Genomic DNA, 26,211 nt, shown 5'->3' with positions numbered 1-26,211 from the left:
TCTCTTTGTGGTGGATCATATCTTTGCTTTATTAGAAGTCTGAAGCTATGGTAAGAGTAATCACAATTTTGTGACAGGAAGTTGCAGAAGATGTGTTCACTATTAATTATAACTCATTAATCTGTCAGAGATTCAGCATAACAGCTGATTGGTGAGTACTTATCTTTAATTGTCATACCAAATCTGCAACACAGTAACTAGTTATGACTAATGCCAATCATCTTTGAGAACATGCTTCTCTGTACAGCCTATCCTTAGGGCATTCATCACAACAGTACTTTAGAGATACAGGCAGTCCCCGACTTACGCGGATCCGACTTACGTTGGATCCGTAGTTACGAACGGGGCTTTTCTCGCCCCGGAGGACGCGGGCGGCAGGACCGCCCAGATGCGCCACAATCCCGCCGCCCGCATCCTCCGGGGCGAGAAAAGCTGCTCCGCGTCTCCCTGGTCTGCTGGGGGGGCCCTTACTTCTTACTCGGACTCCTGTAACCCTCATTGTACGAGGAGTAAGGGAAGTCAGAGAAGAGTGCTCTATTTTGAAATAAATGCTGTGTAGATGCTCCCTGTTTCGAAATAAGCTATTTTAAAATAAGATATTCAATTGATGTAGCTCAATTTGAGTAGCTTATTTTGAGGTAAATCCTGCAGTGTAGATACACTAAGAAACCTTACCCAGAATAGATGGGTTTGCTTTTGTTGATTCCATTTCATTCTATTCCTGCTTCATTTTTCTGTTCCTTTGTTGGAAATAGGAATATTTCCTTTGTGGTGTCTCAATTAGTTGTTTATGGCTGTCTCATAATGTAAGTTGCTGGATGTATTAGTTACAAGCATGGTATTATAAATGTTGGTTAAAGCCAAGGATAGATATTTTTATCAGTTGCATAATCAGAAAGCAGTATGTAGTAGTAATAATAAATGTGGCAAAGACTTTTCTGGGATGTCTGGGAATATATTTTTATCACAGTATGAATACTTGTTAATGGAAGTTGTGTGTTTATAACTCCCAATGCATTATGCTAAAATCGTTCAGTAGCATGCTTGGGTTAATTGAGCTAAAACTGAAATAGGACAGCAGCTTTTACAGTGGTTTTAATTTTGAAGAATAGTGGCAAGGGTTAGTAAACATTTATATGACAGTGTGCATAAGCATATATAATGTACAAAATGTCTATGTCTACATGCACTTTTGCCACATTTCTCAGTGTATAAGTGGTAGCTTTAAAAGCACTGGCGGGTGATGAGTAGTCACTGATAAAGATACTGCTGCTCTCACATCTTAAGGTACATGTGGGTAGGTAAAAGGTTGAGCTTTTCTGAGCTGAAAGGCACCATGACGAAGACAGGAGTGGGGAGAAAAGACATAGCTTTCTTTCAAGCTCATCAAGCCCTCGCTGACCACTTGCAAATGGGTTTAGTATACATACTACACACTGTCTAATATGGCTGTCAGACTTGAAATGTTTTCAGATGGCATAGACTATAACAACAATTAACATGTATCGCTTTTCATCTATAAAATACTAATATGTCTACTAAGTTGAGAAGCTTTATCAGCCACAATATAGGCAATATTATAACGTGGAAGTAATGTTATATAAAATGAAATAGGAAAGTTAAGGTGTAAATTCAACTGTCTGAGCTCACAGGCATATTGGATTTGTACTTTTCTCCATTTTTAAAACTAATATTTAGAAAGCAAATTAAAGCAAACAAAAACATGAAACCAATGTTACCTCGTCCCCAAACCACAACATATGTATTTTATCCATGCACGTCTAATAAGACAATGAATGTCATGTATACAACACCATGTTCAACACATACTATCAAAGACAGTACCTAAAAGCTAAACTAACCATTGTGTGTGTGTGTGTGTGTGATATTAAAGAAAGCCATCAAAAACTATTTCAATGCATTAAGTGCGCATCTAAAAGATGGTGTATTTATCTGTTTGCCTTGGTTCTTGGATGGTCCCTATTACTGTAGTGTCCCTTACACCTTATCTTCAGTTACATTTATGCCTCCAAAATGCAGGACAATGTAGCACTTTAAAGACTAACAAGATGGTTTATTAGATGATGAGCTTTCGTGGGCCAGACCCACTTCCTCAGATCAAATAGTGGAAGAAAGTAGTCACAACCATATATACCAAAGGATACAATTAAAAAAATGAACAAATATGAAAAGGACAAATCACATTGCAGAACAGAAGGGGGATGCGGGGGGGGTGGGAAGGGGGAGGAAGGAAGGTAAGTGTCTGTGAATTGCTGATATTAAAGGTAGGGAGAGTGGGATGTTTGTGAGTTAATGGTATTACAGGTGATAATTGGGGAAACTGTCTTGGTAATGGGTGAGAAAGTTCAAAGACTTGTTAAGTCCTTGTTGGTAAGTGTCGAATTTTAACATGAATGACAGTTCAGAGGATTCCCTTTCAAGTTCATTTATGCCTCCAGTCTACCACGACTTGGATGTAGCATTGGAGGCCATCAACATTCACTCTGAAAAGATCATATGGATGTCAGGTACTTTTTCCTTCCTAACAGCTGAACACTCCAACCCCTGCTAACTCTGCTGAGAGCTTGCATCTTGACTCTAGAGCCCACATGTAGTAGCACTGCATTCCATTAAACAGTAATACAGGCCATGACACTTCATCCAGAACTAATCCTATTTTGACAATAAATCAGCTTTCTTCTGTTACTGTAAAGTTAAATTTTGAGCCACGAATATATATATTTTCAAACAGTGTAAAGGCTACTTTTTTATAAGCACAAAAAGAAACATGGGATAGTTTGTTATACAAAGAGAGCAAGGTTTTTTAAAATATAATTTTATAGTTGAAATAAGGCAGTGAAGAAATAGTACAAATATATTTTGGTTCAGACTCTACCCATATTTTGGTTCAGACTCTCCCACAAAACTGATTTCCCCCTCTCCAGTTACTTATTGCAATATCATTATAAAAAGCAGATGAATAATCATTTACCATACGTCTTTTAAATCAAGAGGTTAAGTATAGATAGTTTCTACAAACTTTTTACTATTTGTCACCTAACCATGCCTGAATGTGCTTTTCAGTATTTTCCATTAGAACGTTTTGCTCAAATAATACAAGCCCAGATATATTCACAGTATCATTGTAACAACTACTAGTGTTAAACTTATTGTTGTGTTGGCAGTATTTCCAAAGTTATTTCCTTTTCTGAAGGTTAATAATTCATATGTAAGACAAATTGCTCCAGACTCACAAGAATACATTTACCATGTAATATAGCCAAACAACAGGACAACAAGCCAAATGTGGGGTCATAGATAGTACACAGAGAGAGTTAGTAGAAGTTGGGGAAGATGGTAAATTGATGATTTTAGTATGCCAAGAATTCTTTGACTTCCCCTCTAAAAACAGAATTTTGAGCAAGTTCCACTGAAGCTGTTTTCCTTGTCCCTATCTACCTACTTGCTTTCTGGCCTCATGTGGGAGAAGAGACCACCTGAAACACCAAAAGAACTGAGGCATTCTCCAGTTGTGGGGAGAGATGAGAAGACTGGACAGCAGCAAAACTGAATAGCTTTTAGGAATTTAAAAAAGGAATCACCTCTAAGTCACAAAGTATAGGTTCACATTCAACTTTTGCACGGTAGTCCATTCCAGTACAAGTTGAACCTCTCTAGTCTGATATTCTTTGGACCTGCTTGGTGTCAAATGAGAAAATTTGCTGAGCCACAGGAGGTCAATATTGTCTAGAAGCATTAACAACACTTCCATTGCCTACTGGGCTCTTAACACATGTAGGGATAAATTAAAGCTAAATAACAGCACACTGAGAGCCAGGGTTGATGGCTATAAACAAACTTTATGGGATAGCAGGAAACTTGGCCACACCCATGATAAGCGGACATCCAGCTAATTAAAATTATGCCAGACCACGGATGTTGACAGACTAGAGAGTGCTGGACTACAGAGGTTCAACCTGTACATCCTAGGCTACGTCAACACTGGTATAATTTTGCGCAAATACTTTTAACGCAAGAGTTTTTGCATTAAAGTATTTGTGCAAGAGAGTGTCTACACTGGCATGTGCCTTTGCACAAGAGATGTGCTTTTGTGCAAAAGCATCCGTGCGAGTGTAGACACTTTCTTGTGCAAGAAAGCTCCGATGGCCATTTTAGCCATCGGGCTTTCTTGCGCAAGAAATTAACGTTGCCTGTCTACACTGGCCTCTTGCGCAAGAACAGTTGCACAAGAGGGCTTATCCCTGAGCAGGAGTGTCAGAGTATTTGCTCAAGAAGCACTGATTTTATATATTAGAATGTCAATGTTCTTGCACAAGTACTCGAGGCCAGTGTAGTCAGGTGGCAAGATTTTGCACAAAAGCAGTTGCTTTTGCGCAAAATCTTGCCAATGTGGACACAGCCCTAGTATCTGATCAGATCTATCAAAATGATCTATTTCCTATCTTGTGATAAATGTGTGGATTATATATTATCCATACCATGAGGCCTTCAAGGATTTATCAGCGTGTGCCAAGAATTGGAGCAGCTTCAAAGACACACTGATTATAGTAGCACTTAGAAAGCCTTAAAACTGTAATGATAGCACCTCTTCCTGAAGTCATAACAATCACATTTATGTACACCCTAAGAATTTCATTTTGAAAAGAAATGCTTATGAAAGAAAAGAGTTTATTCAAAATTATACATCTTTTCCACATTGTCTAGCTACTCAAATGGAATGTCCAGAAGGCTAACGTATAATTTTAAAAAAGAAAATAGAATAAATTGAAGACATAAAATCTAAGTTAAATTTTAAAATGAACTTAAGGTAAACCAAACTTGTCAGAGGAGTAGAGTTCAGAGAGGTCACCCTAGTACTACTCATGCAAAGGGGAGTGTAGGCATTGATAAGCTTTTCCACCATATGTGCATAAGCAAAGAGAAACAGTCTCTGAATGTCATTGCTTTTTTATTTTTAGATTCACCTTTAACATTACTCTAAGTTCTGTAGCTTTTTGTGTTAATAGGGTTTTGGTAAATTGTAGGTTCTTGCAAAAATGAAGGCTAAAGGGTATATTCTTGATGGAGGGGGATTTATGGGTTTAATGCCTATTACCGCTAATAGGAGTTAAAGGCAAAAATCCCCATACATCAAGATGAGATTAACACCCATTAGCTAAATATACACACAAAGACAGCTATGTCAAAGACATCTGAAAAATCATTTCCTTTGGATTTCATTTTCACATGCATAATTTTGACACTGGTATCATTGTGATTCATAAATTAAAAGAATGTTTTGACAGCTTGGTACAATAAAAACTATAAATATATATTAGAATAAAAACAGCTGCTAGTCAAAAACAAGATAATACACTGAATTAGCCTGTGTGCAGGTTACCACAAATCATTGACAGTGATATATACAGTCAAAAGGTCACACACGAAAACTATAACAATGTAACATTATAGAAAGGGCCTCATACAACATGTAAAAGATCTAATCTACAGTAGAGGTGGATCTATTTAATCCCTGGATGATAAACCCATGTTAGTTTTTGTACTTCTTAGTAACACCTGTGGTAGTTACTTATATGGAGTATGTCTAGACTACTGAGTTTTTTTCGAAAAAAGTGGCCTTTTTTCAAAAAAACTTCACCTGCGTCTAGACTGCCATCGCATTCTTTCGAAATTAAATTGAAAGAATATGGCATTTTTTTCAAAACCTACTTTTACCAGGAAGAATGCCTTTTTTCAAAAGAGCTCTTTCAAAAAAATGTATTCTTGACTGCAAACAAGGCTTTTTCGAAAGAGAGCAACCAGATTGCTCGCTTTTTTGAAACCCTCGTGGCTGTCTAGATGATCGCTTTTGAAAGAGGCTTTTTTGAAAGCGCTCTTTTGAAAAAGCCTCTTTCGAAAGAGGTCTTGTAGTCTAGATGTACCCATGGTGTCCATCACTGTCTCACAATCTCTATTGCGTTTATCCTCATAGCACCCCTGTGAGGCAAGGAAGTCCCGTGAGTCCAATTTCACAAACATATAGAGAAGCTAAATGAATTGCCTAAAGTCACTCAGGAAGCCTGTGAAACACTAGAGACTTGACCTCAAGTTCTGTGTTAGGGCAGCTAACCTTTGGCCATCTTTCCTCTTTAACGCTAATCACTAATGGAGAACATACATTTACTGCTTTAGATATTTAAAAATAAAAGGTGAAATAAAAAACAATTCACAGAGAAGGCATTTGATTTGTTTGTTCTATTTTTTTCCTTTTTCTAGCTTAGTCTTTTTAGATTTCAGTGGTATTACCCATGTATCATCATGCATTTTTCCCTACATTGAGCACAAACATAATAGCACTATTCTTCATTATATTAAGCACAAACATAAACTGGGCATGACCAGAAAAATAGACATGGGCCTTTATCTAACTGTACAGAGTTAGAAAAATTTATAAAAAGAACACTGATGGCAAGCTCTCACCTTTCCGTTCTTTAAAGATATTACGTTCACCAACCTAACGAATGGCAAACTGAGCACTAGTACATTATTACAAACTGCCCTTTTTATTCTTACGTGCTTAACATTCCTTTTCTCTTGAGGCCTAACCTCTTGAAGAGGGGCTGAGCCTTAAGGAGATACTATCTACCCACTGCTACCCCTGCAATTAATGGGAGTTCAGGGTGCTGAATGCTTTACAGGAGTAAGTCCTTAGATAAAATCTCTAGAACATTTGAGCCTATATGAAATATTAGGCTAAATCAGGGATTGAATTATCAGAGAGAGAAATTGGGAAAGTAATTAATACAGTGAGACAAAACTGAAGAAGTAAAAGTGCTAGCAAGGCAGAGGTTGGACAAATGAGAATAGTGCCATTTTTCCAGTGTGCTTTCAATGTTGAATGGAGGTGGAAATGAGTAGGGATTCTGTAAGCTTTTTCCAAGCAGATCCTTAGCAAAGCATGCCAGAGATCACATCTCTGGAAATCAGTCTGCAATTTTACCAATGATAAAAATAAAAAGATTATCTACAATATATATGTTTTCTGTCAAAGAGTGGAGATTTGCCCTAGTTGAGAACATATTTTAGTTCTGAACTGGTCTTTAAAATGAATGTTGGTACTATGTAAAAGACACTTATTACTCTATTCAGTAATGCTGAGAACAACACAGATGCATTATCGTGCAAATAATGTATTAATGGTCACTGATAACTTTATCTGATACAAAACATTTAAAAAAACTATTAGGATGTAAAAAAAGAAGATATCGTCAACATGATTTGATTCTTTCAAAAATGTGAATCCCAGGGTACATCTGCACTGCAGGGCTAAAGTCAAATTAAGCTACGCAACTTCAGCTACGTCAATTGTGTAGCTGAAGTCAGAAGAGATTAGTTTGGCTTTTGGCAGTCTACACAGCACGAAGTCTAAGGAAAAACATTCTTCTTGTGACTTCCCTTACTCCTCGTGAAATGAGGGTTACCATGAGTCAGAGTAAGTAGTCCTCCAGCTTGACATAATTTTGATATAAAGGTGTATAACGTAGATGAGTACTATGTTATTTCAGAATAACAGCAGTTATTCCAAAATAACGCTGCTGTGTAGACGTACCCACAGTGTCCAATACAAATACCATATATTAGCTCTCAGTGTTGTATCTACTGTGTTAGTGAAGATAATATTTCCGTTAAAAGCATTTGTGGAAAAGAGCGTCTAGATTGGCACGGACGCTTTTGCGCAAAAGCACTTTTTGCAGAAAAGTGTCCGTGCCAATCTAGACGCGGTTTTGCACAAGAAATCCCCGATTGCTATTTTCGTCATTGGGGCGTTTTTGCACAAAACGATTCTCAGCTGTCTACACTGGCCCTCTTGCACAAAAGCATTTGCACAAGAGGGCTTTTTCCTGAATGAAAGAGTCATGGAACTCTCTCCCATTTGTGGAAGAACATTGACAATCTTACATTAGATTATCAGTGATCTTGAGCAAATTCAAAGCAGCCAGTGTAGACAGCTGGCAAGTTTTTCCGCAAAAGCAGATGCTTTTGCAGAAAAACTTGCCAGTCTAGATGCAGCCTTTATGTATGTGAAGAATATATGATATGTCTTTTTTTGAAAAGGAAAATAAAATGAAACTGGCAGATTAGAATGCAGGTTCAGCAAGGGGATTTGCATAGATTAATCTGTTCATGTAACAAACTGAGCAGCTGCTGGCCCAGTAGTATTTGAAAGACCTTTGTCTGTGTCTGACTCGGTGACCTAGGCTAAGGACTGCAGAAACAGGATCACAATAAAGAATATGGAAAGATAAATAGCACAAATTTCAAACCTAGTGCAAGATCAACCTATAAACTGCAAAAGTAATGTTTCTATTTGCTCTTCCAGAAGGAAAAGATTAAATTTTCAGACTAGAGGAAAGGAAGAATTAAAAGAATTTCTATAGTGCGTTGAATCCGGAAGACTACCTGCATTTAAGTTATGGGGGTTGTGATCTAAAATGTGCGAAGTAAACCACTCTGCATCAAAGTACTGCTAGAAAAGTGCTTTGTTGGATGAGGGCCACAGTGCCCAGCACCATGTGAGATGAAGCCTTTTAGTCAAATTTAAGGCTCAAAGTTACACAAGCTCTGTGGCCAGAATGGCAAAATTACACTGAAAACACATGCTACTGTTGTGTTTTTTATGAATAAATGCCCACTCTTAATTTAATAAAATGAAATTGATTTAATTCCACCTATCTTACAATCATGAGATGTTTAGCCATTCAAGTAAGTAAATTAATTCAGTTGAATTATAAAATGTTTATAGTATGCTGTGCTTCTAAATCTAGTAAGAATATTTTTATTTTGAAGTATTTTTGCCTTTGGCTATCATTGCTTCACTTTTAAAATTCCTGTATCACACAATAAGGAATACAAATGGTGGGCTAAATTTGGAAGCTCTTACTCATCTCTTATCTCCTCCCCTGACCCGGCATAGCTCTTATTTATGTCTTGATGAGTAATATATACCAGGGACCAAATACTCAGCTGGAGGTAGGTTACATCAACTTAGACTCCCTTAGACTTACTTAGACTCAGTTAGACTCATGCCTTCTTAACTACATATTATTTACACCATCTCTTTTGGCTTGTTGAGACTGATCTGAAAGGGACTGTGAGCCTACATTATTTTAATGCTCATCCTAAAGTAGCAGATCATCTGAATATAAAGACAAAGCAACTAACTGGAGGAATTAATGAGGTAGCTTAATTTAACTCATTCGTAGGTCTTTCATTTACACCTTCTGGCTCCTTAGATTCCCTTGCACATCAGTCAAAGGGGTTCTATTGGTCTACTAGAATCTAACCGAGTATGGAAGCCTGATATTCATCTCACACCAGAATAAATCTGACACAACTTCATTTACATCAATGAAAGTGCAGAAAAATTGATGTAAATAACATAAAAGTAGACCTACTGTTTTTAACATACCACCTCTGAATGAAACTAGTTGTCTCTTGTGTTATACATAGCCAAGCCAGCAGAGGGAGCTCAAAGATTTTGATCACCTTAAAAACCACAACATATAGAGATTTCTAGTATGTTGATACAGTATAGAATATAGGTGCATTGTTACAAGAATTCCTGTACACATTGGCAAATGTCTTTAAAACAATTCAGGAGATTAATATGCATTTAGAAATGTTAATTCTAGAGATGCTTTTAATGATCAATTCATGAGTTCCTTAATTCATATTTATTTTTTTTCTAAAAATCTTTTATGTAAAGATTGGAAAGAAACACTTCAATAAAAATTTGGATAGTGTAATTGCAGGCATCTAAATTGTCAGTATAAATAGTGATTTAAAATAAATCTCAAGAAGAAAGTATCTGGCCAGATATGTTTCATGTAATTTAGACAGACCAACAATTAGTAAAATACTGTGACATGACCCTATTCAACACAGTTGCCTACAATATTCCAGTTTGTAAAAAAATGCCAGATGTTACTATTGTAATTATAAGGTAAATACACTGTCCTAGTTTTCAAGAGCTGTTCATCATTGCTGTTGTGAAGGTACGAATTCAAAACCAAAATAAAAGTCCCAAATAAAGTCACGTATGTTTGAGCGCTCATATTTTAAAATGATTAATTTCATAATGACTGAATTCAACAGCTGACCATTAGTAAAAGTCTTCTCTGAGCAGCAGCAGCATATAAACAAATTACCAGTATTACAAACTGTCAGCAATTCCTTTGCAATCTAGGTTGCATTTTTTTGTCCAGCCATAAAATGTTTGCAAATGGCATTACTAACAACTAAATAAACACTATTTCATGATGCTGAAAATGCTTTGAAATTTCCCATATTTTTAATTTATGTGACTCTAGGCTATTTATGACATACCATGATAAGTGTGTATTGTTTAATGACATTAATTGTGCCTGAGAACAAATTATATAGATGACTATTTTCTTATATAGAACTGTCTTTCAAAGATCATTATAGCTAAAGTTAAATATTATATGTACCATATTTTCTGGCGTATAAGGCGACTGGGCGTATATGACGACCCCCTAATTTTCTAGTTAAAACATAGGTTTTCGCCTATACTTGCCGTATAAGACTACCCCCCCTTAAGAGGCCAACCGGCAGCGCCCCAGCTGCTCTGCCCCAGGGTCCACAACAAAAGCCTGGTCTGCTGGGGGGGGGGAGGCTCACTAGCTGCGCCCCCCCCCCCAGCAGACCAGGGACACGGGGAGCAAAGCCGCAGCGGCAGCGGGGTGCCGCGCCTCCGCCTCCCCGGCTTTGCTCCCGGTGTCCCTGGTCTGCTGGAGACGGTCCCCAGCAGACCAGGGGCACCGGGAGCAAAGCTGCAGCAGTGGCGGGGTGCCGCGCCTCTGAGGCTTTGCCAGAGCAAAGCCTCAGAAGCGCGGCATCCCGCTGCCGCTTCGGCTTTGCTCCCGGTGCCCCTGGTCTGCTGGGGACCCTCTCTAGCAGACCAGGGACACCAGGAGCAAAGCCTCTGAGGACACCGGCAGCGGGACAGCCGCAGTGCGCCTGGGCTGCCCCGCTGCCGGAGCCCCTCCGTGGCTTTGATCCGCGTCTTCCTGGTCTGCAGACCAGGGAGAAGCGGAGCAGCTTTTCTCGCCCTGGAGTACACGGGCGGCGGGACCACGAGGTCCCGCAGTCCGTGTCCTCCGGGGCGAGAAAAGCCCCGTTCGTACCTGCAAGTCGGGGACTGCTGTATGTTTATACCCGGCGTATAAGATGACCCCCGATTTTTGGGGGATGTTTTTTAGTATAAAAAGTTGTCTTATACGCTGGAAAATATGGTAGATGTGTTAACTCTTTTAACCTCTTTCCAAAGAGGTAATGAGCAAAATATATCACATTCATTTGTAGGAGAATATAAACTGCTACAATGTGAAAGTAACTTAATAATGGAGAAGAAATGGTTAAAATGGGAATTATAAGTTCAAGTTACTGGAAACAGTTCTGAATATGTTTTTATTGAATTTTACATGTTAGCTTTTCAGAGCCAGGGGTGCATAGTTAGCAAGTAACTCTTTTAGGGTATGTCTAAACTACATGGCTCCGACAATGGAGCTATGTAGATTAGTTTACTTGGCAAAGGGAAATGAAGCGGTGATTTAAATACTTGCTGCATCAGTTAAATCAAAATGGCTGCCGCGCTGTGCCGATCAGCTGATTGTTGGCACAGCGGGGCAGTCTAGATGGGGATCTGCCATCCCCAGAACCCTTTGTTGGCAGATCCTTTATGCCTTGTGAAACGAGGCTTACAGGATCTGCTGATGAAGGGTTCTGGGGTCAGTAGATCCCCATCTAGACTGCGGCACTGTGCCAACAATCAGCTGATCGGCACAGTGCATTGGCCATTTTGATTTAAATGAAGCAACAATGATTTAAATTGCTGTTTCATTTCCTTTGCCGTCCTGCCTAATCTACATGGCTCCGTCAACGGAGCCATGTAGTTTAAACACACCCATAAAAGCCAACAAAGGTGATCTTATGCCAATAGAAGGTATGTAGGCTCTAATCCAATTGATTTCAATGGGACTATTCCCATTCTTAAAGGTAGGCATATGCTTATATATTTTGCTGCATTAGGGCCTTGATGTTTGCTTTGTCTTTCCTGGTGAAATGAGAATGTAGCCCTTACATTTCAGTGAAATGTGGGTTCTGGGCACAGTGGGTTTTACAGAGGCAGTATCATTTGCTTTCTATTAAGTGGTACACCCAGTTAATAGGAAACCTGCTCACTCTAGCAGCACTCTGCCAGCGCACTTATAGGAGAAGTGTCTGAACACACCCTATCCAGGAATGGGGTGCTTTAGGAACACTATTTCTTAGGGCATAATTTGGCCTCAAATGTAGTGCTAACTTCTTGATAAAAGTTGCCTTTTCTAAAGTCCATATACTGTATTGAGTCTACTCATAGAACTGCCATAGATACCAGTGTGTGTGTTTTCTGTTCATGGATCAAAAGCAATATATATTTATAATTACATGAGTCAAAAGCTTCAGAGGGGTAGCTGAGTTAGTCTGTAACAGGAAAATCTTAAAACAACAAATAGACTAGTAGCACATTAAAGACTAACAAAACATGTAGATGGTATCAAGAGCTTTTGTGGACGCAATCCATTTCTTCAGATGATTAGCATTTGTATAACTCCATTACGTTACATAGTGTTCTATCTTTTCAAAAGGTCTCTAGAAACATTAATCAGTCTATACCTCTGCTATATCGGTATTGTGTCTTTATTTTACAAATATGACACGTCAGGCACAGAAAATGTAATAGATTTGGCAAAGCAACATAGCAAACCAGTGACAGCATTGAGATTAAATGCACATGTTTTGGGCTCCCAGTTCTGCAATCAGCGCACTAGATCATCCTACTCTCTGAACCAAAATGTAATCAAAGCATTTCTGTGTTTATACTAACACAAAAGATATAAATGTATTAGCAAGTGTAAGTATTTGAAATATAATAAATGTATAAATGAAAGAAATAGGAAAATACTTAGTCTGACTTCCAAAGTAACTTTTTCATTTCTTATAGCATTTTTCTTTTAGGTAAAATTCTATCAGAACCAAATTTCACTAAAATTTAAGGGCTAAATTCTCATTTCCCCTGGAAAGATCTAGCAGTTCCCAAAGGGTACGTCTAGACTACCGCGTTTTGTCGACGGAAGTTTTGTCGACAGATACTGTCGACAAAACTTCTGTCGACAATTTGCATCCAGACACATGGAGTTCTGTCGACAAAGCAAGCCGCTTTGTCGACAGAACTCCGTAGTCTGGACGCAGTGTTACAGGCAATAACACCTTCTGTCGACAGAGTTCTGTCGACAGAAAGTGTTATGCCTCGTAAAATGAGGTATACCAGCGTCGACAAAACCGCGGAGTTCTGTCGACGTTATGTCGACAGAACTCCGCGGTAGTGTAGACGCTGGTATTGTTTTGTCGACAAAAGTCCACTTTTGTTGACAAAACTAGGTAGTCTAGACACACCCAAAGAGTGGACTGGGCCTTTCTACTTCCAACTTCATGTATACTACTGTGTATTAGTAGCAGCTGCAGTCTGCTGAGCTCTCCTTTGCAGCGAGGTAAAACAAAGAATTTGTATAATTTTTTTGCTCAGCTAGTCCCAGGGCTTCCCCCAAATTCCCCTTCAAGTGTGGCTAATATGATATATGCCTAGAGTGCCTCTCTTCAGCAGCTAAGGATTACATAATCTTGGTGCTTAATTTGTGCCAGGATTGAACCCTGCCACTTCTAGGCATGGCAATTCATAACGCTGGAGCCTCTGTGGGCTTGCTGTGTCCCGTATAAAAATAAAAAATAAATTCATTGTGCAGCAGCACCTCTTCCGTTACAAACGGCAGCACTGGATAATCCTTCTGTTCAGTCTAAATAAGTCTCCTTTGCTACTGGCCCTCAAAACCTCTTGGCTGTGTCTAGACTGGCCACTTTTTCAGGAAGATCAGCCGCTTTTCCGGAAAAACTTGCCAGATATCTACACTGGCCACTTGATTTTCCGCAAAATCACCGACGTTCTACTGTCCGAAATCCGTGCTTTGTCTGGAAAAGCTTTGATTTTGGGGCAAAAGTCCTTTTTGTGAAAAACTGTTGCGCAAAAGGGCCAGTGTAGACAGCTAGCTAAGACTTTTGCGCAAAAGCAGGCTAAACGGAAAAAAGCGGTTTGGAGTTCGGGAGACCCCGTAGGAGCTCCGGACTTCCTGGTAATCCGAGCTCTTAAAGCACATGCAGGCTGCTGAGCGCATGTGGCAGGAGCGTGCCTCAGACCTCTGGACTGAGGTCTGCCATGGTGCCCCAGCCCTACCCAGCAGCCACATCACAGCCAGCATGGCAGCTCCGGGCGCTCAGCCACCTGCACCCCCAGCGCAGGAGGCCCCCAGGGCCGGAAAAGAAGGGCCCCGTCGTGGTCCTCCAGGGAGCTGGAGACCCTCCTGGACATGTGGCAGGAGGAGTAGGGCTTCCATGACACCTGGTCCCAGCGCTGCAACGCCGACATCTTTGGCCGCATGGTCCAGGCGCTAGCCCAGCAGGGACATCCAGCCCGGAACCTGGAACAGGTCCGGACTAAAGTCAAAGAGCTGCGCCTGGGCTATGTGCAGGCCAGCGAGGACAGGGGGGCAGGACCAGACACCTGCCCCCCCTATGACTGGCTGCACGCCATCCTCGACCAGCCAGCCCCACAAGCCCCAGACGTACTGGTTGACAGCAGCGGACGCCCCCCTGTCACCCGGACCACCGAGGCAGGGGAAGGAGACAGCACGGAATCAGAGGATGAGGCCAGCATTGCCACCCAGCAGGCCCCCTCCAGCAGCCCTGACATCTCCCGCGCAGCCTCCGAGGCCAGGAAAGGATCCACTGGTGAGTCTTGCACTTTGCACTCACAAGGGCGGGGGGGGGGGGGAAGAGCATGTCACTCAGGCCACGTAAGTTGCATGCTGTGTAGCATTAGGCAGCAAACAACACGTGCAACCACGTGCAGCCTGGTGACCGAGTGGCATGTGGCCGCGGCAGATAGCTGGGACCGTGCTGCTCACATACATTCGTGGGGACCAGGGGGGAAGGATGGATGCTGGCTGAAACCAGCCAGGGCCCCAGGGACTCAGCCCAGAGCCTGCACCTCCGCAAGGGTGCAGCATAGCGAACGGCACACTGTCCCATGCCTGGCTGTGAGGCACTGCCAGCTGCTCTTGGTAAACTGCAGTGTCACAGCCCTGTGAACGTGGCCCGCACCGAGCCCCTTGCCTGCTGCTGGTGCCTTGGCTGGCTCCCTGAGGGAAGTCCCCACTGCGGCCACACATGTCCCTGGGCTACGTGTGTGAGGGATAGTGGGAGGGAGAAGGGGGGGAAGTGCTCGGGCTGCCCTTAGGGCCGCCTGAGTTTTTCTGCAAGGATGGGACACCCCCCCCCCCCCCCAGTCACTCTTCTGGTTCCATCCAGGAGATATCCCATGTGATGGGGTTCTGAGAGCCCAGACCACCTCTGCCAGATGTGCTCCCAGGCACTGTGTGGGGATGCATCTTGCTCCCTGTCAAACACCAGTGATTAGCCCAAAGCCTCACAGTCTCCACCAGCAGGGAGTTCCACAGGTTAACGCAACACCAGCGCCCTCCCGCCCTCCATGGGGCCAGGACACAGACCGGTGGTTACAATACATGGAGGAGGACCCTTCTCCAGAGGCGGTCATCCTTGCAAACATACAACATCGGGGGCCTGTGGGGGGAATCGAGTGGGCCCAAGCCACACAACTGTGGTGTCATCTGGACTCAGGGGTGGAGGGCATGAGGTGTGGGGACAGTGGCCAGCCTGCCAGACTGACCCATACTTTCTTCTCTTCCCTGCAGTGGGACCAAGCACAAGCCAGGGACCCTCCAGTCCGGCAGCAGCGGCACCCCCAGCTGCCCAACCACAGGCTCTGCCACCGGGACCAGCTCCTTCGCCGGTATATGCAGGCTGTTGAGCGAATTGAGGCATCGATTCGCGAGCGCATCCAGGGGGACCTGCAGTGGCACCAGGAGGCCTGGGCACAAGGATGGCTGACTCCATCGCCACCCTCACTGCTCACATAGCCCATGCCATTCACTATGGCATGGCCTTACCCCATGCCCCCGCCATCCCTCCTCTAGCACTGCCCATGCCCCCTCCTGCCCCTGCAATGCCCCCTCCTCCTGCCCACCTCTCCGTGCAGCCTGCCTTGATGCGACCTGACCCCGCATGCATGTCCAGGTCCGCCCCCGCAGGAGCACTCGCAGGAGCCACCCCTTCCAGGAATAGCTCCTCCCTCTCCCCGTCCCAGTTGAAGGTCTTCTCCCCGTCCCAGTTGAAGGTCTCCTCCCACTCCCCCTTGTAAATAAAAACAGATATTTTTCAGTTGAGAACAAAACTGTGTTGGTTATTGTGTTACTCGAGGTACCTGTAATAAATGATTTGAGATGCCAATTAGCCAACTAAATTTAAGAGGATTACAAAATGCAGACACCAAATTCTGTATCTATCACCAGTCATCCCTATAAGTGGTCATTGGTTTGTGGCACATAAATAAATACTGACAATTTTAAGTAAAATTTAAACCACAACTATATTAACATAGATAACAAACAAGCAAGAAAGCTTACAAGACGGACACAAAAGAAATATGTACGTAGCCTAGACGCAGGGGACGATTGTAGTGTTGCTGGCAACCTCAATCCTTTGTTCCTTCCAGGCCTCGGGAGAGGAACAGCCAGGAGATCCCTCGACGGAAGGTGACGGCGAAGCTGGCAACCTCAATCCTTTGGTCCTTCTGGGCCTCGGGAGAGGAACAGCCAGGAGATCCCTCAAAGATGACTGGAATCGGTTACGCTGACTTGAGCCTTCCACACGAACCACGAATCCTCTTCCTGTTCTTCAGGACAGCTTGGACAGGTGATGGTGACCTAAACCCTAGCCTAAACTAAAAGAAAAACCCTAGCTACATCCGACGCACCCGACGACCATTCACAATGATGGCCTATGTTCTTGGAACCAACAAGAGGGAAGGTAAGGGTAGGAGAGGGGGTAAGGGAGGGGATGGTAGAGAGTTGTATGGGGAGACCAAGGCGACCCTACTATGGGGCTTGTGCGAACATGTCCGTCAGGGCCTCTTGGATGCGCACTCCATCCTGGTGTGCCTGGTGGATGACAGCTGTGTGGGGCTGTTCAAACGTCTGTGCCTCGGCTGCCATCCATGCAGGGAAGAAGGCCTCCCCGCTCCGCTCCACAATGCTGTGGAGCACACAGCAAGCAACCTCCATTGCATTCTGCTCACCCATCTCGAAACGGGTGAACAAACAATGGAAGCGGGCTTTTAAGTGGCCGAAGGCGAGCTCCACCTGATTTTGGGCCCAGTTGAGGCGGTCGTTGAACTGGGCCCAGTTCTGGTCCGGCCGCCCCATGTAGGACTACATTAGCCAGGGCAGCAGGGGCTAGGCCGCGTTCCCGCTGATGCAGATGGGCATAGGCACATCCCCAACAGTCAACTACTGCTGGGGGAAGTAGGTTCCTGCCTCCAGCCTGTGAAACAGTCCGGAGTTGCGGAGGATGCGAGTGTCGTGTGCCCTGCCGGTCCAGCCCACGTAGACGTCCAGGAAGCGGCCCTGGTGGTCCACGAGGGCCTGGAGAACAATAGAGCAGTACCCCTTCCTGTTCGTGAAATGGGCTGCTCGATGCTCCAGGGCCCGACGGGGATGTGGGTTGCATCCAGGCCTCCCCCGCAGTTGGGGAACCCGAGGGCAGCGAAGCCGGCCAGCGTAGAGTCTATGTTGCGCAGGCGGATCACTCTCAGTAGCAGAACATCATTGATGGTGTGGACAACCTGCAGAAGGGTGCAGAGAAACACAAGGGAGCACATCACATAAGGCAGCGGTGAGTGTGTGCTCCCTTGCCTCCCACCCCCATGATTCCCTCTGTCCTCACGCATGCACACACACACACACACACACACACCAGGGTCCCCTTGCCCCACGCCCCTCCCCCCTACCAGCAGGCCTGTGCAAAGGAGGGACGGCCCAAACCCCTGGGTAGCCGAGCCTGGAGTCTTGACTGCCCTTGGGCATGGAATGCAACACCCTTCTCCCCACCCCACTCCCCATGGGACTTACCTACATCACGACGACACCGACGGTGGATCTTTCCACCCCGAATTGCTGTGCCACCGATCGGTAGCTGTCCGGGGTGGTCAGCTTCTGTAGCGCAATGGCGACCCTCTTGTTCACGGGGATGGATGCACACAGCTGGGTGGTGACTCTCTGTAGCACGGGGGTGAGCCAGGCGCACAGCTCCAGGAACGTCCGCTTTCGCATGCGGAAATTCTGGAGCCATTGCTGGTCGTCCCATTGCCCAAGGACCATCCGGTTCCACCAGTCCGTACTGGTGTCCAATCTCTAGAGTGGCCTCTCCACGGTGGGGTGCTGATGCCACGGGGATGCCATGGCCTCCCTGGTGAGGGAGTTGAAGGCGATCTGTGTCTCCTGGTCCTGAAACACGAGGGCACCGGCCTGGAGCACCAGCTGCAGGCACTCAAAAATGGCCGACAGGGGCCAGAGCAGGCACATGGCCACCCACGGCTCCATGGCAGACAGAGCAGGGCACAAGAAACCAAAAGCAGTAGGGGGCAAAAGGGTGGTGTCCCCAAAAGTCAGAGGTCAACCACCAAACCTGCTATGGCTGTCAGTCCCTGCCAGAGGTCCTAACGCACGGAGCAGGAGACAAACGGCTGTCCGGTGAGACCCCTTTAAGCACGTGTCTGAACGGAGCTCCAGCCCTGCCCCCGCAAAGGGCTGGTGGCCTTTTGCCCTCTTCAAAATGGTTCTGGGCTTCTGCTTTTGTGCAAAAGCGCGCTGCCAATCTAGACGCAGTGTTTCGGCAGCTGTGGATATTTTTTCAGTAGAGTGGATTCTTTAATGTATATAATTTAATGTATTCTATACATTGGTGTTACATTTTATTTATAGTAAATCATACCTCACTGAAAGACATTATCATATAGTATGTATGCCTACCTCTGTTGTAAAATTAGAATAGTGGCTAACAAAGCCATTTAATGTGATATTATAAAGGTAATATGCACAGATTATTACTTTTTTAATTCAAATGTAATAAAAATATGAAATTTCTTTAAAACTAGCACTAAAAGACTAAAATATATGAAAAGCATAATTGTTGACCTTCATAGATGCATTCTCTCAGCATGATAAAATAAAATGATTAATTTACTACCAGATAAACCAACTATTCAGTTAAATATTCTATTTATTGAACCATAAAAATGTTTTCCTCCTCAGTTTAGCTCCAAACTAACTGAAGATCTAACCTGCTGTTCAGTTCTTTCAGTTACTTTAAGTTGCATTTTAAATGTTTTCTGAAGTAGAGTGCCTTACCATGGTTGTCTCTGCGATGGATCCAAAGCTGTTTATAAATATGTTACATGTGACGTTAACTGGAGGGCCTACAAAAGAAAAAAAAATATTATGTGACCATCAAAATATGTTTGACTAAACTATGATGAAAACAAGGACTTAATCATTTGGGAAGAAGAAAAAGATGACATTCAGTGCTTCTTTTTAAGTGATGTAAGAGTATTTTTTTAGTGTAGGTTTAACTGTTTAATAGGTTTTTGTTTAGTTCTCTTTTTACAAAGATTCCTTAACTGTCCTGTAATTTGTAGAAATCCCAGTTAGGGCTCAGGAAAGAGAAGGGAGATCATCATGTCTTCAAAGAAGATGCTATGCAAAAGTGAATGTGCTTTTTGTTGAATTGTTCTATATCACCTAACACAATCAAGGGTCTACATGTCAGTTTTAGTAGAACAGAATATGTATCATAGTTCTCCTTTATAGCATCCAGGAAAAAAGTAACTGTTTACTTGACAGATTTGCTGTTTTTGAGCCTTTGTATGCCAGTTAGTAACAAAAGCACATTATTACAACTTTTTGCTCCTGGTAGCAAACACAGCTAAGAAAAAAAATGAGCTAGTATATTCCATTTTATGTGATAGCCACATTTTCTCAATTGCTTCCATAACTTATTTATTCTCTTAATTAGTGAAAAAAAAACATTTTTTCTTTTAACGGAGAGCTCTATCATCGTTGTTTTTATATAGCTCAGTTTTGAATTTGAAAGCCAAGCTGGGTTCTTTTCTTGTTTGCAGTGACCAGTAATAAAAGTCACAGATCTGGAATTTAAGACCCAAATTAATAACAAGAGTAGTGTTCAACTATCCTGAGTAGTCCCACTGAAGTTATAAGCAGTTTTGTCATAGCTGATGCTTTACTGCAGATTTACATCAACAAGACTACTGCTGTAATAAATATTTGAAGGATCGGCACCTTTGTTAACAAAATTCTGCTGATGATCATGGACCAGAATAGAATCCAGCTCGCCTTTCAATTGTCTTGGCTCTGCAGTGAAGTACAGAAACAAAACAGTGCTAAAAGATATCCTTCTCAGTAAAGTAAACGGAGATGAGTACACAGAGGAAACAGATCTGTTGGACAAAAAGGTACCAAGTTTTCAGTCACTTTGACTGTGGTGACCTTTTAATTTACTAATGTTAAAGATTAAAGCTTTTTAATCTTGTCTGATGTTTCTTGACTTTCAATATAAGATAAGACTGGGGCCAAGCAGGGTGCGTGTGGGGGAGGGAATGGTAAGGTAACTTCAGGGGACTATGTTTAATGGCTGCCACTGGGCTATCCAATGTGTGAGTGCATGTAAATTCCAGTTCAGCGATATATCACTTCTGTATATATTAGCACATTCTACTATTTCCAATTCAGTATGCTACTGTCTGCTTCAAAACAGAACATCATGAAATTTCATAGTGTACTCAAGGGCATATCGGCTATTAACAAAATAAAACAAGTGATGCTAAATTGTTCTGGATCTGATGCACAGTTCCATAATTAAAAATGAGGAAAATATTTAAGTATAATACCTTGCCTATCAAATATGGAAACCAAGAGATAGATACATAGATATACATGCAATTGGTAGTCAAAGAATATATTATCTGCAATGCCTAGGGATTTTAATAAAAAAAAGATTCAATTTCCTATTAATACCAGGGTCTGTGATTTCATAGTACTACTTGTTTCACATATTAAAATTGTTAATAAATTACAAAGTTCAAATGACATGAAGAGTCATTTGGCCTTACTTGTTCTTAGAGCAGGGATGGGCACCCACAAATGTGGGTGGGCCACATGAGTGACCTTCTTTCACCTCATTGGGCCACAGCAGCCTATTGGGGTTCCAGCTAAAGCCCTGTGGCCCACCTCCTGCCTCCCTCCGCCACGCGCCTCTTGCGTAGTGGAACACTGTGGCCCCACACTTCCTACTCCTCCATCTCCCTCCCAGCAAATGGCCTGATTCACACTCCATCCCTGGTCCTCCCCCTCCCTTGGAGAGCTGGAAACTCACAAATGGCTGATTCACAGCATTCCAGCTCTGGGAAAGAGGATAAGGAGTGTAGATGGAGCATGAATCAGGCAATTTCCTCTGAAAGTGCCGGGAGGGAGGGGGAGGAGTAGGTAAATGGAGGGCTCCAGTGCCCCAGTGCATGACATGAATGGGGGAAGGGGACAGCCAGGGGGTCCAGAGGCTGCAGATGGAGCCCCAGTGGTCCTACCTATTGGGATGCTTTCAGAAAGTGGGGATAGGGGGCTGCTGCTTGAACCCATGGTGATTATGCTACAGTGTCCCGCAACTTCCATCTGTCCCCATATGCTGTTTAACATCTACATGAAGCCAATGGGAGAGTTCGTAAGGACATTTAGAGGATTGTGTCATCATTATGCAGATGACACCCAATTCAGTGGCCAGGAGTGCTTTTGGGCAGCTTTGGCTGATCTGCCAGCTGCAACCCTTCCTGAATAAGAACAGCTTGGCTACAGCGATTCATGCTCTTGTCACATCCCAGTTGGATTATTGTAATGCACTCTATGTGGGGCTGCCTTTGAAGAGTCTTTGGAAGCTTCAACTGATCCAGAATGCAGCTGCTTGAGTTTTAAGTAATACTTGTAATATGGAGAACATTATGCTGGTGTTCCAGCAGCTATACTGGCATCCAGCATGTTTCGAGGCACAATTCAAGGTCGTGGTTATGACTTATAAAGCCCTATATGGGTTGGGAATGGGGTATTTGAAGGACCTTCTCATACAAACTCACCCAGGGATTGAGATCAGATGGGGAGGCTCTGCTCCCTGTTCCTCCACGTAGGAAGATTAGATTGACATCTACGCGGAGCAGGACCTTCTCAGCCTTTGCCCGTAGGCTATGGAATTCTTTCCCCTGAGACATTCGCCTGGCTCCAACATTGGCGCTGTTTCAGAGCCAGGCTAAAGCCACCCTGTTTACCTGTGCTTTTATTGGTGTTGGGGGGTGAGGGGTGCTCCTTCTCTTGAGGTGTTTTAGCTGGTTTTATGTTCCCCTTTTGGGGTCCTGTATTTTACTTATATTGTGTTTTTTTTAAAAAAAATTTGTAAGCCACCTCAAATATTTTAAATAGAGAGGCATGGTAAAAAAAATGAAATATGAAAAAATCTTTAGCTATGAACATCTTATGTGTCCTTTTAGTTGTTTAAATGTTAGTAAATACATATTACACTCAAATATTAAAAGAATCCTAAACTTTAGTACTACTTTGGTTAGGTCTTGAGATGCCAAACTTCAACAAAGAGTAGACCATGGTTTTGCTGAAATTTCAATTATCAAAGCCAAGGATAACTGAAAATGGCTGAGTACATTTGTTTTGCTTTTAAATTTTTTTCCAAAACACACATTTGCATCAAAGACAATGTTAAATTAAACTGAATTAGGTTTCAAAATTACCTTTGAAATTTGGTCTGATTCTTGCATCATAGCCTGACATCCTACCCATTAATTTATCCAGAAAATCAGATGGCGACATTGGCATGCTACGAGATCTTGCACTGTCTGTTTCCTTTGTGGCTACCAAGCTAAAAACAAAAACAAAAAACACTTTATTAATAATAATTTATAGTAATATTTAAGTACCTAATAATGTAGTCACTTTGTCCATCAATATTAAAACAGATCAATTCAAAGGTAAAAATGTCTTTTTAAATTAAACATTAATAGAATTATTTTAATTTGCATATGTGAAAACAGTGTAGTCTGATTACATCCATTCTGTTATATCTAATTTTTTCTAAATTTCCTTTCAAACTGTATTATCACTTTTTTTTTTTACTGAGGCTTCTCAACATTAACCATATTTCTAATCAACCCTAATGGATTTTCTTCACAAAATTGGAATAGTAGATCACAATGTCAGCTACACAAATATCTATAAATCCCAAAAGCCATTTTTTGGAAAGTGCTCTATGATTAATGCATTTAACTGAGTTGTTTATAATGGAAACTTGTATCAAAGAAACTTAGATTGGGATCTCTCATGTTACTGCTAACAGGCACAACCCTTTTTTATATTGTTAATTGAATGTTTTATGGTGAATCTATGAAGATGATACTAGGTAGTTCATTCACAATTTTTCCCTATAACATCCGCAATGAGGTTCATTTTCCTCTATAGCAGAAGTGACTATTGCAATGGAATAAAACATAATGAAAGGAACTATGGGTATGTCTACACTACAGCACTAATTCAAACTAACTTAATTCGAATTAGTTAATTCGAACTAAGCTAATTCGAACTAGTGCATCTAGACCTAAAAACTAGTTCAAATTAGCATTTTGCTAATTCGAACTAGCATGTCCACATTGAGTGAACCCTGAACTGAGGTTAAGGATGGCCGGAAGCAGTGCCAGCAGGGCATCAGATTAGGACTTAGAGCGTGGAGCTGCTGTCTCAGGCTAGCTGAGGGCTGTGCTTAAAGGGACCTGACCCCCACCCCGGACAGACAGTTCTCAGGGGTTCCCTGCTTGCTTGTCTAACTCGATGAGGGACAGCAAAGCAGTCCTGTCTTGGAGTGCCCTGAATGCCCACACTCAGCACATCACAGCACTCGGCCATCAGCCCGGCTGCACTTGCCGCAGGCTGCCATCTGGGAAGAGGTGTCAATCGGGGGGCTGCAGGAGAGCTTCCACCCCGAGGAGCCTGCAAAGCCACACCAGTCCTCCCTATTGGGGGCTCGTACCCCATTCCTCCCTCACCTCCTTCCACTTACCCCTTCCTAGCCCCACTTCCTGATGTACAAAATAAAGGACACGTGTGTTCAAAAATAGAAACTCACTTTATTGAACAAAACTCGGGGAGACTGGGAAAAGGAGGTGGGAGAGTGGAAGAAAGAGGGTGGGAGAGGGGAGGAGGAAACCTGGGAGGAGGGAGCTGGAAGGGGGAAGCCTGGGGGAAGAAGGAGGAGGGGAAGTATCAAACTATGGTATGCCATATCTTCAGTACTGTGTACAGATGTGATCTCCTCACCCCAGAAAAGATATTTTGGCCTTGGAAAAGGTTCAGAAAAGGGCAACTAAAATGATCAGGGGTTTGGAACAGGTCCCATATGAAGCTTAGAAAAGAGGAGACTGAGGGGGGATATGATAGAGGTCTATAAAAGCATGAGTGGTATGGAGAGGGTGCATAAAGAAAAGTTCTTCATTAGTTCCCATAATGGAAGGACTAGAGGACACCAAATGAAATGAATGGGTAGCAGGCTTCAAACTAATAACAGAAAGTTCTTCTTCACAAAACAAATAGTCAACTTGTGGAACTCCTTGCTGCAGGAGGCTGTGAAGGCTAGAACTAGAACAGAGTTTAAAGAGAATTTAGATAAATTCATGGAGGTTGGGTCCATGGAGTGATATTAGCCAGGGGGTAGAAATGGTGTCCCTGGCCTCTGTCTGTGGAAGGCTGGAGATGGATGGCGCGAGAAAAATGGCTTGGTCATTGTCTTCAGTCCATCCCTTCCGGGGTACCTGATGTTGGCCGCTGTTGGCAGACAGGCTACTGGGCTAGATGGACCTTTGGTCTGACCCAGTACAGCCATTCTTATGTTTTTATGTTCTAAGCTCAGGGTCGGGATCTCACTCGACCACTTTGATTTTCATGCAAACCTGCTCCTGGGTGGTCAGGCTGGCAGCTATCCTGCCCTAGACGGCCACTTTCCTGTGCCTATTGCGGAGGTCGTGGACATTGGAGGCTTCCCCCCAAACCTGGATGAGGTCCACGATGTCCGCACTAGACCAGACGGGCGCCTGCCTCTTGCGGTCCCGGGCAAGCTCCTGGGAGCCGCCAGCCTGGTCCCGGGAAGAGGCGGAGGGCTGGGTGGCAGTGGGTGGCTGGCTCGTGCCGTGCCAGGTGCAGGGTCTGCTGGCTGGGTGCTGGCAGGCTTGCACCTGGCACGGGCACCATAGCCAGACCGTGCCCCTTTAAGGGCTCTGGGGCCGGGAGGGGGGCAAACGAGTTTCCCTGGTGGTGCCCAGAGTGGCCACTAGGGCAAGCTGGGGAGGGCTAGCCTCCCACTAGTTCTAATTAAGTGGCTACACAGCCCTTAATTCGAACTACTTAATTCGAACTAGGCATTGAACTATATACAATTTTTGTAAACAACACTTCTCTTTTATATACTGTGAAACGAAAACAAAATATCTGATTCTAGGATCTTAAGAAAAGATCTTAGACAGTGCATAGAGAGAAAGTCCTCGTAGAATGAGGTTTACCTAGTTCGAATTAAGCGCTCCGCTAGTTCGAATCAAGTTCGAACTATCGGTTTGTCTGTGTAGCGCCTATGAAAGTTAATTCGAACTAACGGCTGTTAGTTCGAATTAACTTTGTAGTGTAGACATACCCTATCTTAGCACAAACTTCCCCTCCAAGGTTCACATGGAAATGTCATCTCCTAATGTGTGTCTAAACTAGCCACCCTAGTTCAGACTAGGGTGGCTAATGTAGTCATTCGAACTTGCAAATGAAGCCCGGGATTTAAATATCCCAGGCTTCATTTGCATGTTCCCAGTGCCGCCATTTTTAAATGCCCCGTAGTTCGAACTACCTGCCCGCAGCTACCCGTGGCATGGGCTAGGTAGTTCGAACTAAAGCTCCTAATTTGAACTACCGTTACTCCTCCAGCAATGAGGAGCTTTAGTTCAAACAGGAAAATGCAAATGAATCCTGGGCTTCATTTGCAAGTTGGAATGACTAGTGTAGACATACCCCTACTATAGTCTGC

At 43.2% G+C, this 26,211-nt stretch overlaps 1 protein-coding gene across 1 annotated transcript in view; it reads right to left on the bottom strand.

Moving 5' to 3' along the window:
• Nucleotides 1–26,211, bottom strand: part of GLRA3 (glycine receptor alpha 3) — a 137,913-nt gene that overhangs the window by 78,852 nt on the left and 32,850 nt on the right. The window contains exons 2-3 of the mRNA XM_089777912.1: nt 22,892–23,019; nt 19,440–19,507 (exon numbers count right to left, since the gene is read on the bottom strand). Of these exons, the coding sequence (XP_089634038.1) occupies nt 19,440–19,507; nt 22,892–23,019 (196 nt within the window). The remainder of the gene's footprint in view (nt 1–19,439; nt 19,508–22,891; nt 23,020–26,211) is intronic.

Source organism: Pelodiscus sinensis, chromosome 4, assembly GCF_052426305.1.
Source record: "Pelodiscus sinensis isolate ZL-2025 chromosome 4, ASM5242630v1, whole genome shotgun sequence".
In the NCBI taxonomy this organism is placed as follows: Eukaryota; Metazoa; Chordata; order Testudines; family Trionychidae; genus Pelodiscus; species Pelodiscus sinensis.
Note: the sequence above shows the minus strand (reverse complement) of the source record. Positions and strands in the feature narration are given on the sequence as shown.